General features: G+C 36.9%; 1 protein-coding gene across 2 annotated transcripts; it reads left to right on the top strand.

The window, feature by feature from the left end:
- The first annotated feature begins 2,062 nt into the window (after positions 1-2,062).
- On the top strand, positions 2,063-19,674 carry LOC131030903 (bet1-like protein At4g14600). Of its 2 annotated transcripts, XM_057961859.2 has the most exons (5): positions 2,063-2,216; positions 2,363-2,489; positions 2,706-2,762; positions 18,816-18,870; positions 19,266-19,441. In XM_057961859.2, exons 1-5 carry the CDS (start codon positions 2,182-2,184, stop codon positions 19,298-19,300), a joined length of 309 nt encoding a protein of 102 aa, XP_057817842.1. In that variant the 5' UTR covers positions 2,063-2,181; the 3' UTR covers positions 19,301-19,441. The 2 variants fall into 2 exon arrangements, with proteins under 2 accessions (XP_057817842.1, XP_057817841.1); XM_057961858.2 differs by lacking the exon at positions 18,816-18,870 and having other exon boundaries at positions 19,266-19,674.
- The last annotated feature ends 253 nt before the right edge of the window (positions 19,675-19,927 follow it).

Here is a 19,927-nt window from a genome sequence, read left to right as displayed (position 1 = left end):
ATCACCATGGAGATGTAGAGGGATGTTCCAATTTTTGTTGTGATCATGTAATATTTCTGGTGTGTTTTGAATCATGACATTGCTATCAAGATTCAATCGTGTAGTTTATAAGGCAAACTCATTGACCCATGTTTTGAATCTCTAATATTTTGGTGTTGTTTGTGAATTATTTGATTGAAGTTTTTTAAGGGAAAATTGAAGAGTTTCTTTGCTAGCCATACTATTTATAGTAGGTAGGTGATACCATTTGTAGCTCAAGCATACCATTCTTGAACCTTCATTGTGGGCATCACACTTTCTTTCTTTCTTGATTTTGGTTGCTAATGGTGTTACTTATGCTAGTCATACATTTCTAAAAGCACACATTGGAGTTGTGTGAAGGTCATACTTTTCACAAGGAGTTTGTACCTATCATAATAAGGGACATGCAAATTGATGAAGTAAAGCGGTGCCTTTAGGGAGTGAATTTCATGCTATTTGGTGACACTAAGGTCATCTAAAAATGCTTCATTATTTGGCATTGATATTTAAATATTTGGTGGAGTTGTGTTGACTATATGGTGTGTTGTACTTGTTCTATCAACACCATATCAAACCCGCAATAGTACAATTTCCATTATCAATTTTGCATATCCTTCTAGAGAGTTTAGTGAAGTTTGGCGTTGTTTTGAGTTTTTTTAGCCTATGTTTGCTTTGGTGTGTTGCAATGTGTTCAAATGATATTGGACTTGTAACTTACCTTATTCTCACATGTCAGAGGTATATTTAATGTTGGTATTTAAATTTTTTATTATTCTCACTATTTGGTTTATTTCAGATGATTATACCATCAAAGAGTTTTCATTTCTATGCATTTCATATTGTAAAATTGGATGGTTTACCACTAGTTTATATAGCATTTCATAATCCATCATTTTGATGTTGATAAAACCCATTTTGGTCCAGACTTTCTAGACTAGTGGCTTGTTTTGTTTTCACACAATTCACTAAAGAGGTGTTAATTAGGTTGGCTATGCCACTTGCGTGCTTTGGTCGACTTGCCACCAATACTTATGCAATTGCATTCATTTAGATAGTTATGTGGTTGGAAGCATTGTATGCTCCCACTTTGCCCACTTTGCTATCTTGGTGATCAAAAAGTGTTGAAAACATTGCATTGTATTTCATTTTAGTTGAAGTAATTTAAAATAAAACAGGGGTGCTTATTACACTACACATTCTTATATATTCACATCATTTATTAGTCTTGATCCCAATATTCACAATCCCCTTCCCCCATCATTTTCATAATGTACAAAAGTGATCCCACAAAACATAGTTTTGAACCAAAATTCAAAAGACTGACTCTTCTCCTTTCTTTATGACCATTGGGAGTCAACTTGGTACACATTTGTGTGGCAATTCATTATGTTAGTATTTAAAGAGATTCATTTGAAAATTAATCAATTGGACTATCACATCCAGCAATTATGCATTATCATTCATATTCACGAGGAGCATTTTAGAAATACTAAAAGGAACAATACTTTGCATCAAAATTAACTTGCATGCTTGCCTAATGTCTACCCACATTTGTCAAGGCTTTAAATAATCCAATCCAAGGGGTTCACCTAGGAGAACTTCTCCTTGTGATTTGACAATTCTCCCAAGTATTTTAAAATACAATCACTTCTTAACATCAAACAAATAGTATGAATTTTAGTGAATGGAATATTAGATATTTGAGCTATGCAAGACCAAAACCATTCAATGTAGAATTGATCCTTAATTACAAATTTGACCTTGATTGAATTATAAGCCTATACAAAATTTCAAAAGATTAAGCATACCAAGATTACCTATTTTTACGCCAAACAATTAAATTTTATACTACATTAAACTTTTATCTCCACCATTATTCCACAAACTAAATGCATATCCCTATTACATATGATTTTCTAAAATAAACACTACGTGACATAATTTATCATTTTTTATTAATTTATTTAATCCAATTAAGCCTTAAAACCAAAATTATAACCTCAACTTTATTCTATATTTATGGTTCTCTAATTCATTAAAAGACAAAAATAAGAAGAACCAAATCATATCTTCTTTATTTGAAAATAACAAAATTTGCTTACATCCACCATTGTTGCGAACTTTTCATCATCGTCTGTGAGGAAATCCTCAAAAGGAACAATGGCGTCCTTTGGTACAGGGCCCTTTCATTCAAGGTAATTTTAATGTATTCCATTCATGCGTTGTTTTTTCCCTGCATTATTTTTGTTTATCAACAAGTTCATGGACCATGGTTGAAAGAACTATGAAAAATAGGTTAGAAACTTATGCAATACAGAAATTTATGTTATGGGTATTTCAGACCAGGGCTGAGCAGCAGATCGAATAATGCTCAGAGCGATGAAATTCAATTAAGGGTTGACCCAATTCACGGAGACATTGATGACACGATTTCTGATCTTCATCACAAGGTTTTAGGGCTCAGAAATGTAAGCCACATATTATAATTATGTTTTTAATTTTGAATGTTTTGATTAGGATGGTCTCTATAACGCAGAGAATTGAATCTTTTGATGCGGGTTCTTACTCTAATTAATACGGAATTTATTGACAGAATTTTAGAAGATCATATAATTGGATTTCATTGATGTGGGTTTTTTTGTATAATCTGAAGAAAATGATGATGCCTGTATGCCAATTTGCAGGTAGCTCAGGCGATAGAGTCTGAGACCAAATTCCAAAATGATTTTCTAAGCCAGTTGGTAATCCTGCGTTTCTCTTTCTTTATTATTTTCATTCTGATGCAATTTATGGGTTAACTGGATGTAGAATATAATTATCTGATCAGGCTTTGGTGTCTGATTAGAGCATGTGATTAAGTATTGTGATCAAAGTCCTACCTTGGCCCTTCTAATTTTGGTTTTCATTTCATACCAGATGGGATTTATTTTATCGTCACTGCCCTTTTTTGTTAATTTATCAGGCCATGGTAATCAAATTGTACACTGAGAAGATTTGTTTCTATAATTGGGCAGCCTAGTACAAGAATACTCCAAACAACACAATGATTTCTGACTATGCTAATCTACAACAACATACTACTGAAAATGTGAACATGGAATTCACAGAATTGAACTCTAAAACCTGCAACTATCTTCTCATTAAATCTAAAAAGAAATACACTGCAGTGAATGGATATTTATAAAAGAGACTCTAGGTGTGTCATAATTAAAATCAGATTATATGCTGTTTAAATAGACAAGTGCATTACGAATCTAAGAGAAAGTAAATGACTTGTCAAGTAAAGCTCCCAAGTTAAAACTTACAACTCACTGAAGTGACTCTCGGTTTGATTGAAGAATCAAATAGTCTGACTAATCAATCAAACTAATCTAACAACAAATAACTCCTAATCAATATATTTCAGACTGAGTTACATCCACAAGTCATTTGCGTCTGAAGAAGTAAACTGGGCCCTAATCTCAAAAAAGACCACCTACATAGCTGGGCCTTAGTCTCCTATATAACTGTGCCCCGTCCATGCTGATGATCTCAGGTCTGGATTTAGTGGTGTCACTGCCGTGCTATCACTGTGAGAACACTAACTGAGCAACTCCAGGTGAAAACTCAAACAATTTTCTACATGAAATTTGCTTGAATTCTGCACTTTTTTGGCTTTTCTAAGGGGGTTTAATTTTTTTGTAAAACAAGTCTTTTATTTTCAGGCATTTGTAGAGATCATGGGAACAAATCACAGCCCCTTTTTTGGTAAAGAGATTAGGAAAACTGTACACATTCAGGATTCTCAGGTTATTTTTTTAAATAGGTAAATTTTCAAAGGAAAGGGAAACGATTGCCTCACTATACATGGAAAGAATTAAACTCATTAGCTTGTGTGTTTCCAGTTCGGTAATCTAAACCACGAGAAACAGACATCAGAGTGATATCTGTCCTTAAACAGGGAGTTTATAGAATTTAGGATCACTGAAAATCATAAGAATGGAACCAGCATAAATAATGCAATCAATGCTAACTTCTTTATAATTAAAGAGTTCTCATAAACTCTGGTTTTGCCTATACCACTTTATCTACTAGGATGAATACTATTATCAATGCAACTGAATCCAGAAAATTATATCACATAATTTGATGCACTGGAAAAGTACCACTTGTATATAAAAAAGACAAGTATCATAATTATATTGGCAAGTCCTGCAAACCAGCAGTTTTCAGCAGCAGGGACAAAATCAAATTTCATTATGGTTAAGCTTCTTCAGGTTTCAAATAGGGCAGCCATCGTGTAATAATGAGCTGGATCTACATCTAGATGTCTGAATTAGGATAGGTCCAAGTTTATCAAGGAAGGAGAAGGGCATTCAATTGGTCACTTGCAGAAAAATAAAATCCGTAGGACCAATCTACTATGATAAAGACCAAAGAACAGAACATCGGCAGTTTATTGGGAACTGGGAAGAAATCACAGTCTGTCAAAACCAACTCATATTCATAGTGCCATCAACTGTCCAAAGTGAAGTAAAAGCTGACATTATATCAGTTATACTGGAAAAAACCAAAGTTAAAGAGAAGGGGCATGATCAAATCATAGGGCTAGGACCATGCTACCATGGTGCCATAGCTCATGACATTCAGGGTATACAGGGGATTTGTAGAAATTTATGCGGCTGTGCTAACTCGATAATATGAAACTTTTTAGAGTGCAATCTCCTTACCCCTGTTATGGGAACATCCAAAGTATCTAAGGATAGAACGGTTTCTACAACATACACCAACCACACTAGAATGCACAGTCACTGAAGCTGTCATCAGTGCCACCAACTACGCATGGAAAATCAACAGGAGAGGTCATAGAACATGTATTCTTACCATTAATATATGGTTGGTATCTATAGTTGTCACAAAATGGTGTAGGAAGGACAGCATCAAAAGAGAGTTATCTCTTCTTGGAGAAGGAGAAGCCTGCATACCACTGTCTTCTCCAATCCTATATCTTGAACATATTTTAGCATGGAAAGAATGAAATATACCGGTGTGTAGAATTTTGCAATCTAAACAGTAAACAGACTTCCAACAGTATTCTCCGGCATAAGAGAAAGAACCTTACAAACTCAGTTAATTTGCAGATTCAGAATTTTCAGATTAAGCATTAAGGCATCAACACAGATTTAACTTGCAGATTCAGAATATAAGCTCAGAGAATATCTATTCCCTTAATTCATCAAATCAGATTCATATACATGCAAATGACAAGTCCTCTTGTTTAGCAAAGCAGTATGATACACAGAAGTAACCAGAATATCATAAATTCAATCGACATTCAGTCATGGAATATGTGACATGAAGCCATACTTGGATGATTCACTTGCACCTTCGCTGGTCAACGGCAGAGGGGATCAATAACGGATTGTATGCTTGTGTTTAGAGGTGCAAACATTGGTAGATGCAGAAGCTGAGGTGCCCTGGTAATTTGCCCGATTTCATATGCCTGAGAAAGAACACCAGATGAGCTCCTCCTTCAGCAGCTATCGCAGGTTCTAACACTCCCAATGTACTCCTGTAGCTTTCCTTATTACTTATTACGCCTTGCACTGGTCCTGCACAACTGTTTGAATAAGATGGCATTGAGTAGTAATATTGGCAGGGATTTTGTCCTATCAATCGTGAAGCTTCTCAGGTTTGTGTCTGAGTTGCCTCTCATCCGTTTAATGCATTTGTCAGTCATACCAATCGATGCCTTCACTTCCAATGCCAACCTGTATTAATACCAAAGCTCTCAAAGGTCAGCCTAGGGAGAAAACCGCCTCACAACACATTAGGCCAGGTCGGCCTAACTGTTTATTCAAATTTTTTAATAATTGGCAGTTATTGATAATTTTATTTATTATTTATGTAGTTAAAACATTGGCAGATAAAAGAGCTGACCCAGCTCCTAATCAGGGACATCACAGTCCACCCGCCCCAGATGTTGCTTGTCCTCAAGCAACTTCAGATTTGGATGCCCAACAATTTCCACATCTTCCCACGTTGCATCTTTTGTATCCTCATTGGAGACTACCTTTGTATAGTGTAGTTATCCTTTTCCCAAACACCTATGTCCAGGTTGCCATAGTTCTTTGCATGTGAAGTGTAGCTTTTTGCTTCGCAGTTTGTTCTTAGACACCTCTACTTGATTTGGCTTAGAAGGTAATTCTTTGGTAGGTAGTGTGCTCATCGGAAAATATTTCTTTGATAGAATAGAAGATGCTTGCTTGGACTTACATCTGTCCTTAGTCACTGAATCTTCAAAATTTAGAGCTCTTTTGATGGCTTCTTGCAATGAGCTTGGATCAAATGTCCTTACTAAACCTTTAAGGGGTTCTGCTAGGCCTTCCACAAAGAAAGCTATAAGCCTTCTCTCTATCACATCAGAAATCATCACCACACGCCTTTGAAATTATGCTACATAGTCTTCCACCTTACCCTCTTGCTTCAGCTGTACTAACTCCTTAAAATGCGTTTTTGGATCCCTCCTATCCAACCTCTCTATCAATCTTTGGCTGAAGTCTTCCAAGGTGGTGATTGAAATCATGCCCTTGGGTTACCATGCCATGATACCACCATTCGTGAGCCACTCCTTCAAGATGCAAAGTGGCCAATTTGATAACATTTTCTTCAATCGTTGGATTCAAGGAAAAATATGTCTATAGTTAAATGCTCAGAATGGAGGAATCCGAAGTTGATTGATTTAGAGAAGGGGAAATAGGGATTACAACACACAGATACTAATAATCAAGTTTCATATAGCTCCTCAAGATAGCTGTACATGCCTACTAATTGTAATCTACCAAAAGACATCCCACCTCTGTAATTTAGGTTTCACAAGGACACAAGCTGGGGACTTTGGTGAAGGACATATTTTTGGAAGGAAGAAGGGTATGTGGAAACACTTCCTACACTAGAATTTTGAGCAGAGTGTTGTGCAAATTTCAATCTTTTTACAATTATAAAAGGCATATAAACATAAAATAAACAATATATCATAACACAAGTGCATGTGGGAAAATCCTTTCAAGAGAAAAACCCCACAGTTCAAAGCAATCCAATGTATTATTTCGTAAACAACACAATTACAATACACTTTCAAAGCAAGCCTTACCTAGAATATCACCAACTAGAGATCCAAAGGAATTCTAATTGCTTAACAATATCTACCAAACTCTATCCCAACCTCCATCACAAGCACCTAATATATAGGAGATACAATATATGAAACCATCAAATGGTAATTAGAAATAATAAGCTAAAACCACTCAAAAAGTGGCGTCCAAATCCTTAATGCAGAAATCCAACACCCAAATCTCAAGATGAGTTCACAATCTAAAAATAGCATATTCCTTCTGCCTGTCATAACCTTATTATAATCCACTCACCAAATTGGACATTCCATTTTGGTTTCATTATCTTCTGCCAAAGATGCTTTATGATGTGCCCTAACACACATTATTAGTTGGTCAACAAGTGTAACCTCTCCCCCCCATACAGCTTTTTAATGTGTCCAATATGTTCTTACATATCCTACGCAGAAGGCCCAACTTCTGGACACCATAACTTTTGATTTGGGAGGTTGATTGGGCCCTTTTTAAAAGAAATTGTAGAGTTCAAAGAGATCTGCACAACAAGCACATTTGAAATGGGGCCAAGCAACCCAGAATATTTATTTCGGCCAAAACCAAATCTATAGCCCCAAAATTGAATTTTTGTAATTTTATAATCCAAAAATTGCACTTTTTGTAATCTTAACATTAGGAGCAAGGTTCAGACATTTTGACTAACAGTTTTCACTTTTTAGCTACTGACCAAGGGAAATTTCATTCTCTGCATCAAGAAATGTTTGGGCAACTGAAATGGTTGGGACATCAGCAACCCTTGGAACTGAATTGTCTTTTAATTGATTCTTAGATTCTATAACTCTCATCTGTTTGATTTTTGTTAGTTGGATTGTACAGGCTCTTATCTTTAATACATCCTCAAAATCATATTATCAATCTCTAGATTCAATCTAGAGAAATTTGCAGTTTTGGTTCTTTATTCTAGCACTGTACACACGTATGTATCTTTTTCATGATGAATAGAAGATCTATATTTGCTATCCCATGTTCCATTGCATGTTCAATATAACTTGCAATTTAACTAGATAAATCTGTCTTTTGGTTAGTCTTGAATTTGGTCTTCCTGCAAAATCATGAACTTGGCATGGATATTAGAGCACTTCTCTGCCTGGAATCTTGTATTCTTCCAATAGGTCCTTGCAGAATTCTTTTTTGATCCTAGTCGTGCATGACTACTTGTTCACAGTATTCCACATAAGGAATACAATCCTGTTTTGTCTTAGACTATCTAGGAAAGTGTCTTTTTAAGGCCAAGATTTTTGACATTGTAAATGAATTTGCTGCGCCAGAGTCTAGAATGCTTGTGCAAGAATCTTTGGAAGAATGGAAATCACCTTATCTTACAGTTCTGTAACCTAATGCTTCAACCAGGTCTGGAAACATCCTCTGCAATTATTAGTCCCTCGTTTTAGCAGTAGATTCCATTCAATGTGCAAGTCAGTCTCAAATCTTGGTGTCTGAAGGCAGAATCAACTGCTGAGGTGCAAAAAGAATGCCTTCAACAATTGGAAGTGTATTGCACCATCAATAAGTTCTCAGATGCTAAAAGAATCAACTGTCCAAGACGGCATTTTGTTGGTTAAAGACTTACTTTGCACAAAAAGAAAGATAATTCAAGCTTGCTGACAGTCAAAATTCATTGAAGTGGTACCTTCAGAATATAATTTTCTCAAGTACTATAGTGACATGTACACAAGATTCCACTATTCTGAGATTAAAAAAAGGGATCAGTTAGTGCTTAATACACAAATAAGATGATGAACACTCTTGGCAAGAAGAATGGTTTCAATCATGGAGAAATCACATCCTATTGCCAGATTGGAGGAGCACAATATACACTTGGCAACTAAAGTTGCAACTGATCCTAATTGAAAGGGATCTACGACATATTGTGGCAAGCGATATGTCAAAACTGCATGCAGTTGATGAAGCTGTTAAATAGACTATCAAAGACCACAAACTGATCTGATGTGTACATGCATTACATAGATCTTATGAAGACCTCAAAAAAATTTTGGGATGGCCTTAGAACATCGTTTACCTCGCAAGCTTTTAGTGCCAAAAGTTCCATCAAGCAAAAACTCTTTGGCTTGAAGATGAATGGAGAAAGTGTTTCTTGGCATATCTGTATGCATTGGTTCTCATCAATCAATGTACTAGCGCTTGCACCAAATGAACGTGCAATGGTTTAGCCGATAGTAATATATATTGAATTTTTAAAATTATATAGGTATATTTGTAAAAGTTTTATAATATTTTCTTTATTAAATCTATTTTTATTAATTAGTATATTTATATATGCATTATATTAAATTGATATAAATTATAATTTAATAAAGAGATTTATTTTTTAATACATTATGAAGAAACCAGGTAGATGTTAAACTAAAAATAAAAAATGATTTAAATTATAAATTAATAAAGAAAAGTTTATTTTTCTATACAATATGAACAAGTAAAAATTAGGTAGATGTAAAAAATAGAAGAGCCCACACAACTTTTACATTAAATCTGCTAAAATTTAATGATTGGCAAGAAATAAAATTCAAAAATGTTGTGTATAATTAAAAAAAATAAAAAAATAGAATGAATAAAATAAAATTGTGACAGGTTTACTGGTAAAATTTAGGATTTTTTCTTTTACTGAAAGAATTTTAGAAGATTTTGGTATAAGATATTCAACATAGCTGTCATGCAAGGCAAAAGAATGACAACAATATCTTAGCCATCCAAGACAATTACTTGCACTATTAAAATCTTTGGAATTTAAACTTTACATTCAAAACGAACAGTAAGCATTGAATATTGCAATCATAAAGAAGGAGAAATTGTTGAGACATGGACCAGCTAGGACTCGAACCTAGGACCTTCCATACGCTGCTGGAGTGCTCTACCACTGAGCTACTGGCCCCTCTTGGACCAGTCCATCGTCGGTCCGGGTGTGGCTTATTTCCGACACCAACACCCCCCTTAAGCCACACCTCTCATGTGCTTGGGGCTCCTAGCCTGGACCTGGCTCTGATACCATGTTGAGACATGGACCAGCTAGGACTCGAACCTAGGACCTTCCATACGCTGCTGGAGTGCTCTACCATTGAGCTACTGGCCCCTCTTGGACCAGTCCATCGTCGGTCCGGGTGTGGCTTATTTCCAACACCAATACCCCCCTTAAGCCACACCTCTCGTGTGCTTGGGGCTCCTAGCCTGGACTTGGGTCTGATACCATGTTGAGACATGGACCAGCTAGGACTTGAACCTAGGACCTTCCATACGCTGCTGGAGTGCTCTACCACTGAGCTACTGGCCCCTCTTGGACCAGTCCATTGTCGGTCCGGGTGTGGCTTATTTCCAACACCAACAGAAATGATATGCATTTTAACTTGAGGAAGTTACAGGAAACCGAAAGAATGTGCACTATGTATTCCACTGAGGAAGTTTTAAGAAATTTGTCTTAAAAAATAATAAGTGGAAATCCTTTTTTATCATGCATCGGATTACATAAAAATATTTTTTTATGATAAATAAGTATTATATATCAATTCATTTTTTAGAATATTAGATATACGTCCATTAAAATAAATACATATATAGTTTTAATTGAAATCTAAATAAAATCTGAACTTAAAAAATCTTACCTACTTGGAAGCGGTGTTTGGAAATTTACAATGATTTAATAATAAAAACAAAAATACCCCAAAAGCACAACCCTGATTTTTTGTCAATAAAAATCAGAAACGGAAAATGGAAATTCCGTTGGTAATTCCTAAATAAAAAATTAGAGCCGTAGTCTTGGATCGTTGGCAGTGGAATGTTTTAGGTGGCACTCCTCCTGTCAGTCATTTCAGAATTATTAAATGCAGCCAACAAAGTTTTTCATTATCAAAGCTGGTGTGAAACTCTTCCAATATAAGATGCGGTAGAGAATGGCAGTTTAAGCAAACGGTGCAGGACAAATCAAATATTCTGATGTGAAAATTCACGGCGAATTTACCGGAGCGCTGAAGGAAACCGGTCGCGCGTGATTCCTTTCCGACATGCGTGAGACAATACCGGTGGGCTATTCCCTCGTTAAATAGCCTATCGGCTAATTAAAATTAACTCTAAAATAGATGATGATGATGATGACGATGCTAAGATAATCCTATTGAATAGAATACCTGCAAGCTATGATAAAGCTGTTTTTACATTAACTGAACTCAATCCTAATCTGGAAACTGTGATCTCTTCCCTGATTGATAAAGAAAATGGAGTCATTAAAAATAACTAGATTGCTGAAGAAACTGTTCTGATTGTCATAAAGTTCAGCACTTCAGTAGACAAGGATATAGTTAGGTGCTACTACTTGTTGTGACCTAATCACACATCACCCCATCCCAAATGGGGAACCCCTATTTTTAGGTCCTCTTGATCTTTTGGTTTCGGTCTTTCATGGCACTCTCTTCGGTCTCCTCAGTTTGCAAGTGTTTAAGGATGAATTTGATCAAGTCTGTAAGTCGTTTGAGCAAATTTGGCTAAGTCTAGAACTCGTTTGGTCCATTTTAGGGTTTTGCCCTTCAAAATTAGATTTGAGGCCTTTTCCTTAGGGTTCTGGAAAAACTGAATGTTGCATTGGAATCAGGACCCTTCAAGGAAGCTATCAGTGAAATTTGAGCGAATTCTGAGCAACTTTCTATTTTTAGAAAGTTACTATTTTTAGGGATTTCATTGCCTCTCGGATTGTCTTTGTTTTGCTAAAAATCAATCTTACTATTTTTAGTAAGTGTTATCCTGCCCCAAGGTCATCCTGCCCCGGTTTGCCCTAATTTTGACGTTTTGAAGTACTTACTATTTTTGGTAAGTCTATTTTTGGCAAGTTCTTCACAGGCAGAGACCCCAACACTAAAGACTAAACATTCTTGAATATTTGCCTAAATCCGGAAAGTTTGAAAAAGAAGACAATTGATCAAAATGGCCATAAGTCTAGATTCAATTCCAGAAGTGGAAAGGCATCGAGAAATCTCCTAAGGCAAAAAAATCCACTTCAATCCAAGATGGCATCTCGATTTGGAAAGTGCGAAAATGGCTAAGTCAGGGAAGAAAGTCAAGAGAATCCTTCATCGTGGCATGAACATATTCCAAATTAGGAGGGGGTGCCAAAATGGGGTCTTGGAGGATTTCTCCTTCCAAGCCCAAAATCCTTCACTTGGCTTAAATTCCGCCCATGCATGAGGTGGGGTGCCAAAATGAGGTTGTGGAGGAATTTTCCTCCACAACGCAAATTCCTTAACCACCCTAAAACTCCGCCCAAGTCAGCATGGGAGTGCTAGATTGGGGTCATGGAGGAAAATTCCTCCATGATTAAAATTCCATGACCATGTCCTTTTGGTGCCATGAGGGTGTGGAGGATTTTTCCTCCAAATCACGTTTTCCTGCACACATGAAGAAATCCGCCCAAGCATGCAAGTGAGCGTTGAAGAGGGGTCAAGAAGGAAAGTGTGAGTTATCCCGAATTCCTCCACTGGCAAGAAATGGCGCCCAAGGTAGAGATAGAGCACTGGATAAGGATAAGGAAGGAATTTTCCTTTCAAGGTGAAATTTTGCCCAAGGATGGATTGAAAATTGAATTCCCATAGAAATTTGAAGTCAAGGACAAGGAAGATAGGCAAATTCCCTTAGGGAAGAGATTAAAAAATCCTTTCTCAAGTGTGGAAATCTACCACAAGTCGAAGAAATGTTGAAAATTGATGAAAAATCTCCGTTGGAACATGACAAATTCAAAAACTCAAGAAAATTCTTCTTCGATAAAATTTTCTCTCCAAAATCTGCATGATCATGATTTCTTTCCAAGCAAATGAATTGTCAAAATTTCTAAGTAAAAGGAAAATCTTCCAAAGATATCATCTTAAATTCAAAATGGAAAGATTGGCGAGTTGGCAACATGCAAAAAGGAATATTCCAAATTTATGATGCCATGACTTAAAGAATAATGGAAATTTCCATTTTGAACTCAATGACAATGATGGGGCCCATTTGCATGGCACGTTGGCAAGGAACGTATGACGCATTCTTAATGCAACTTCTAAGTTTAGCCTCTTGCCAACTTCGAAACTTGGTGGAGAAATTCTATTTAAACAATCAAACAATTTATTTCTCACGTGCAAATTTGGGAGAAAGTTGAAGTTGGAGAGAAGTGGCAAAGGCTCAAAAAGCAAAGAATTTTATTTCTTTTCAAGAAGCTCTTGATCGTGGAGGTTTTATTTTATTTCTAATTAGGAATTTACAGGCTGAAATTTCTTCTCCATTATCTTATTTAATTCCTTATGCAGATTTTTAATGTAATTTACTTTGTTTTGTAGGAATGGTGGAATCCAGCAAGGCTACAGTTACTTCCCGGTAAGCACAATTTAAGAACGAGGTGAAGGGATTCCTTCCAAAGTCCAAATTTTTTTCTAAGTGGAGAGAAATCAGCAACACCAATCTGGGAACTTTCCAGCTGGGTGCTTTCCGGCTTAGGATTTTTGGAACAGCTGGATGTGCTCCATCGCCCACCGCTGCCAGAATTGTTAAAAGCGGAATTGTCTCGACAACCGGTTTCCCTCTAGCCGTTCAATGTCCAGAATAATTTTAGAATGTGCAAAACATTATAATCCAGAAAGAAGGGCAATTTTGACATCTGATGGAAAGCTGCTTGCCAACTTGACTGCAGAGGCTATCGGGGAGACCTTTGGAATTCCATCCTATCATTCCATGACTTACAGGACTAAGGATAGATCGACGACAGTATATGATGCAAGTCCTAATAGATGTGCTGAGAAGATCAACAAAACCTGGCTTGTAGAAGCCAAGACTTCATATTTCCAAAATGCCTAAACAAATGACTGAGTATGTAGATCTGGTGATGATGCTGAACAGGATTATGGGGTGCCAACATACTTTTACTTTTGAAACCTGGATGTTCTTCTTCGTTAGTGAAGTCATGAACACCAATGGGATAGTGGATTGGGCAAGATTGATAACTCATTACATGCATGAACAGTTGAAGAATTTGAAGGAGAGGCATACCCAATCTTTTTACATGAGCTTGTATGTGATTTATTCGTTGGCAAGGATGGGCAGCTTCGACGGCTTGCCAGGAAAAGGTCCCATGGGATGCAGGCCAGCACAACTGAAGGTCCACGAGTGCTATCCCCAGTTGCACTTGCACAACACTGGTTCTTTCAAACTGGTGAATGACACTTTCATGATGTATTTAACCAGGTTATTGTAGGGTGAACTCCACACGAGAGTAACACCAGAAGCTAAAGCATTGATACAAAAATTTGGAGCAGTGTACATTCAGTTTCCAAGTTCACATATATCCGGATGCAGGGATTTTACTTTACATCGTACAAACTTCCAAGGTACCCGTTGAACAAACTAGAGCTGTTGGAACTCAGTAGGCAATTGACAGCGTATGACCAGATTCAGAAAAAGAAGCTGTCTATTGCATTCCCTATTGTCCTTGGCGTCTACGTGGAAGTGTGCCCAAATTTGGTAGCGACAAAAAAATCCATTGACGAGCTGGCATTCTATCATTTGACATTCCACACGATCAGATCATACTTTGATCCATATAACAAAATCAGAATGGTCGATGGAATAAAGTTCAAACACAAATTTCACCTGGAGGATTTTTGGGTCGGCGCCAAGGACGATCTTAAAGTCAGGAAGCTTATGCATTCCAGATTGCCCCTTGACTTAATTAGAATGGGTTAATTTATTTAGATGCTAGATTAGGTAAAGGAAGATACATCGTTTGAAAAGTTGAAAGATACACCTATCCAAACTCCAAATTGGTCAGAACCAGAAATTGATGACTTAGACATTCTAGCCAGGCCAGTTATGAAATTCACCCGACATTGGGTGGATTGGCACATGAGGGCATTGAAGGATGCAAATGTTCCCCTAACTTACCAATTGATGGGAAATTTGGACTCCCATAGTAAGGCCACTGAAGGATCATCACAAGCCCATACAGAAGGAGAAATCAAGCAAGAAGGTGTCAAGCAGGGGAATGTTCCAAAGAAACTGCGAACAAGGAAATGGAAGTCTGCCTAGATGTTCAGCAGGAAGTCCATTCAAGTGTTCAACCAGAAGAGCTTCAACAGAAAAGGCCAAGGGTAGAAGAGGCATATTCACCGACCAGTTCCTCTAGTGTGCAAGAAGTAGAGATGTTTGCACAAGAAGTTCCAAGAGGTCAGCCTCAAGACAATTTTCCAGATAATGTTCAGGCGTAGGATATGGTTAGCACGAGTGCTTCTCACAAGCCAGTTTAGCTGAAAATGCAAAGGCAAGAACTTCCCCTTAATCTAGAAGAGTAGCACTAGGATAGTTTCATTGATGAAACACTTCTTGAGGACATGGAGGAAGTTTCACAACACCATGTACACATGGAGGTTCAGGATCAGTCAATAGTTGCTCCAGATTGGCTGAGAGATAGATTGAGAAGAGAGCCAGAAGAGGAAGTGGATCTAGCACTGGAGTTTGAAGAACTTTTGAGAAGAACAGACAAACAAGCAGAAAAGAAGGCTACCCGAAAGTTTTCCAAAATCACATGGGACGGTTCTGGATCCAGAACATTACATTTAGCTAAGCTTGCGGTAGACAAGGGTAGAAATGAGATCACGCCAGACGAATATGTGATCAAAGAAGTTGATTTGGGGCATGCATCCACAACACAAGTTGTGGAAGATTTTGAAGAATCTTTCTTGGCCATGAAGGAGAAAATGAAGAAGATGAAGGAGCAAAACAAAAGGCTGAAAAATAAAAACAGAGCCTTATGCAAGTATGTGAAGAGTTTCAAACATCCACTTAGAGAGGAAGACATGTTCTTTGTTCTTCCCACCTCTCTCCCTAAGGAGTCCGTTGATGTTGTTGAAGAGGTTAGGAAGAGAGCTCAATGCTCTAAGGAGTGGGTGGAGGATGTTTTCACTGCAGTCGGAAAATTTATTGAAGACTTGGTTCGCCTTCGCACTAGACTTCTTGCCCTCCTGAACAGGCTGGAAGTCACAGATAGTTCATGGGAGGATGTGCACATTTACCAGGACCTGACTATTCTGCGACTTAGAGCATTGATGAAAGTTCCTAGGTAGACACTGATAGACGTGAACATGGTCCAGGAGAACGAAATCTATGACTTCCCACGATGGTTTTGTGCTATCTACACTGGAAAGGAATCTTTTGAGAGGTTCAGCGTGGAGTTTTTGACCTTGAAGGACTCAATCAGGAAAGTTCAAGATGAAATCCTCAATGCAGTTGAGGCATTATTCGCAAGAAGGTTGGCCGAGGAGGGAGTGACGATGAATTTCCTAAGGGACCGTTTACATGAATATTTCTTTGTGGAATGATCTTCCAAGGCACATCTAGAAAATGTTTCCTTATTTTCTAGCACAGTGTGGACACAGGAGTTGGTGGCAGAATGGGAGAAGTTTTTCGCCAAGTGTGAAGAGGAAATTGCCTTGATGGAATTAAGGATGGAAAGCGTGCCAAGTGTCTTCGTAGGAGAATTGGAGGCCATCGTCGCTAGGATCGTTGCATATGCCATTAATGAGCAAGATAATGATCATCCATTTTTGGACGAGAATCTTTTGACATAATGGCGCATGCATGGCTGGAATATTTGACCAAGTGGCGGCTGGGTTAACGCATGCCGGGTAGTGGAGCATCTTTGCATGTAACCATCACATTTAGGTGATGATGGTGCATTTATGGCATTATGGGCGATTTTGCATGGTGGCACATTTATAGCATTTATGATGTATTGGTAGATTTGATGGAAAATGGTGTATTTAATGCACAAGCAGACACCATTTTGGGCATGTAGGAATTTATTGTTAGTGGCTTTAATGGGCATTTAGTGAATATTCCCACCTTGTTGCATCATGTGTGGAGAATCTTTTAGGGAAAACCCTAATTAGGGTTTTGCATGTAATCATGGCCTGAGGCCTATATAAAGGGGTGACCCCTTCATTTGTAAAGGAGGGGAGATTGTCTAAGATTGTTGCAGAGAGCTATTGAAGCAGTAAACTTAATACATTGTTCTTTAGAAGGTGTATACTTGTCCTGTTTTGTAGCTTGCATGGTCTTGCTTTCCTCACTTAGAGTAGATTTGTTTTCCAACACTTAGATGAAAGGGATTGATGATATTGTTTGTAATGAGATCCTTGCTCATACCTTTTGTTAATAGCTGATTTTTATCAACTTTGCAAGGTTAGTCTGAGCCTTTTTTTGTTGGAACCTAACTTTGATCATTGGGTGGACATTGTTCTTTGATGTTGTTCATTGGTGTTATGAAAATATTTTGCACAACCTTTGAAGATTGCACCGCCTTTGTGTAGTTGTCCGAAGTTGGCGAAGCAAAGTGTGGTTGATTTCACTCAATCAATCATTGTCTCTTTGTTCTTAGATTTAGCATAGCTTTCTAAACCCTTACCTTTTACTTTCAGCATATTTTAATTCAAAAATCCTAAAAAAGAGCTTCTCATTGACAATTCATTCACGATCAAATTCCTTCAAAGCCATAAATTTGTTAAAATCTTCTAAGTGTGCATAAGTCCCCTTGGATTACCGACATATCACATCAAGCCTACTGAGTCATATCCATTGCATAACGGGAACCTTGGAGAGGATGATAGAGGATCATTTACTTCTTGAGTTAGCTTCTGGCTTAGAGATTGGAACAAGGGGGGGTTCGGAGGCATTTGTGGAGGGATTGATTCCCATTGTGCACTTGAGGAAGGATTTGTTCTCTCGAAGGAGGTATTTGTTCCCTCGTGTTCCTACCTTTGTTGATAGCGATGAAATAATGGGTGTAATATTGGAGTTACTACATCTATAGTTTATTTGTTAGTAGAATATTGCCATGTTGTTAGTAATAAATGTCAAGTTAGTAAATAATTAAATAAAGGTCAACTGTGGTGGTTGATTTATGAAAAAGTTGAAAGGCTATCATATCAATCCTGTGGAAATAATATTTTTATTTGTTTTTATTATTCTGTGTCAATCATGATGTAATCTGCAATTCTCTACGTGCTCCATTTTAATTAGTTTGTGGTGACTAAATCAATTTGATCATTTGTTCTTTATTTGATCTGTCCTTCCTCACTTAGAGCTCATAATGATGGTACTACCTATACTATAAATTGAATTCATCCTATTATATGCTTTTCTCTCAATTGAAATTTAACTTTAGGAAAGTAGAAAGGCCACTTGCTAACCATAGCGGTTGTATGTCAAGTCATTATTTTGACATAACATTTTGAAATTTGAGAGTTTACGAGAACTTCATTTACTTATTAGAAATTACAGGTAGAGAGAGGTCTCAACTTCATTTGTCACTGGATTATAGAAGAAAAAGTAAAGGTCAAATGTGAATATGGAGATAACATTGACGTGTTCATCTTGCGTCAATTCCTAGAATGTTTGGTTCCTAATCCATTTCAAGCAATATTTGAACTGTCATTCAATCATGAAAATTTGAGTTTTTGAGACATTTGATATAAAAGTTTAGCTGTTCCTAAACTGCAAGCTATATTAATAATCAGTCGGATGCTGGGAGTTCAAATTAACTTATTGGATGGATTCATAATGTTGAAGAGTCTGTGGCAGTTGAAGTGAGATGTTTGTTTTTAGGTTGGATCTGCCAAGCTTATGACATTCCAAATACTGGCAAGCAGCGAGCCAAGAGGTGGTGTTTTCACCCCCAAGTACAAGCCTGGAGATATGCTATTCCATTCCATGCATGTTTCTGAAGGACTGATTTTTGGTTCTAAGTTTATATTAATAGTCTTTTGTTCTGTTGCTTATATATGGCTCCCTTGTCCTGCAATATTTTCTTTATATTTTTATCTGTGTTTTCCACTAATACACTTATCTTTTATCAAAGAAGCTATTATTTGCACACATCCCATTTGCAGGAAAATGCTAGGCAATTTAGCTTAAATTTTTATCTTCAGTGAACACCGCTTGTAGTTCTTCACGTATGCGTTTTAGATCATTTTGTGAATTTATTTTTGATGATGGTATAAAGTTTATCTGAATTTTCCTTGATTGTCTAATTAAGTAGTAATATGTTTGGCTCAGGAAATGACAGTACTCAAAGCTCAGGCTGGAGTTAAGAACAATATGAGAAGATTAAATAGAAGCATAATACAACATGGTTCTAGTCATGTAGTGTATGTGATTACATTTGGTTTGTTAATCTTCTTCATCCTCTATCTATTATCCAAATTTTCAAGAAGATAAGCAATACGAATTTTAAAAAATGATCAGTGATTTACCGTGGGCCGAAGGTGGAAATGCACGGGCAAAAGCATGTGTGGTATGTTCAGAGTTGGAAGTTTCTGCCTGACGGTATTTTGGATTGGAAATTTATTTTTTAGTGTACAGTTAAAATGGATGGGCAAAAAATGTTTCTGATGTTAAATAAGTTGGCCAACTGATACGCTTGGATCAGAATTATTCTAAATGCAACTAACCATGATTTCATGTATTTTTGTATATAATTCTTAGTTCATAGCTAAAACTTAAGTTCACTGTTTAAAGATTGACTATTGATACATCAGTACATGTCATATGTTTGTCAAAAGGTATCCGGACGATATGAGACAAATAAATCATTAAAAGGGTGGGAATAAAGAGTAGCTGGGTAGCCTTGCATTTTTGTGCAACAAGAATTATAACCTTTATTAAAAATCACTCTGCAAGGTTTGGATATACTTTCAAATTTTATACAGTTTTAAGAA

This window comes from Cryptomeria japonica, chromosome 10 (genome assembly GCF_030272615.1).
Source record: "Cryptomeria japonica chromosome 10, Sugi_1.0, whole genome shotgun sequence".
Lineage (NCBI taxonomy): Eukaryota > Viridiplantae > Streptophyta > Pinopsida > Cupressales > Cupressaceae > Cryptomeria > Cryptomeria japonica.
Note: the sequence above shows the minus strand (reverse complement) of the source record. Positions and strands in the feature narration are given on the sequence as shown.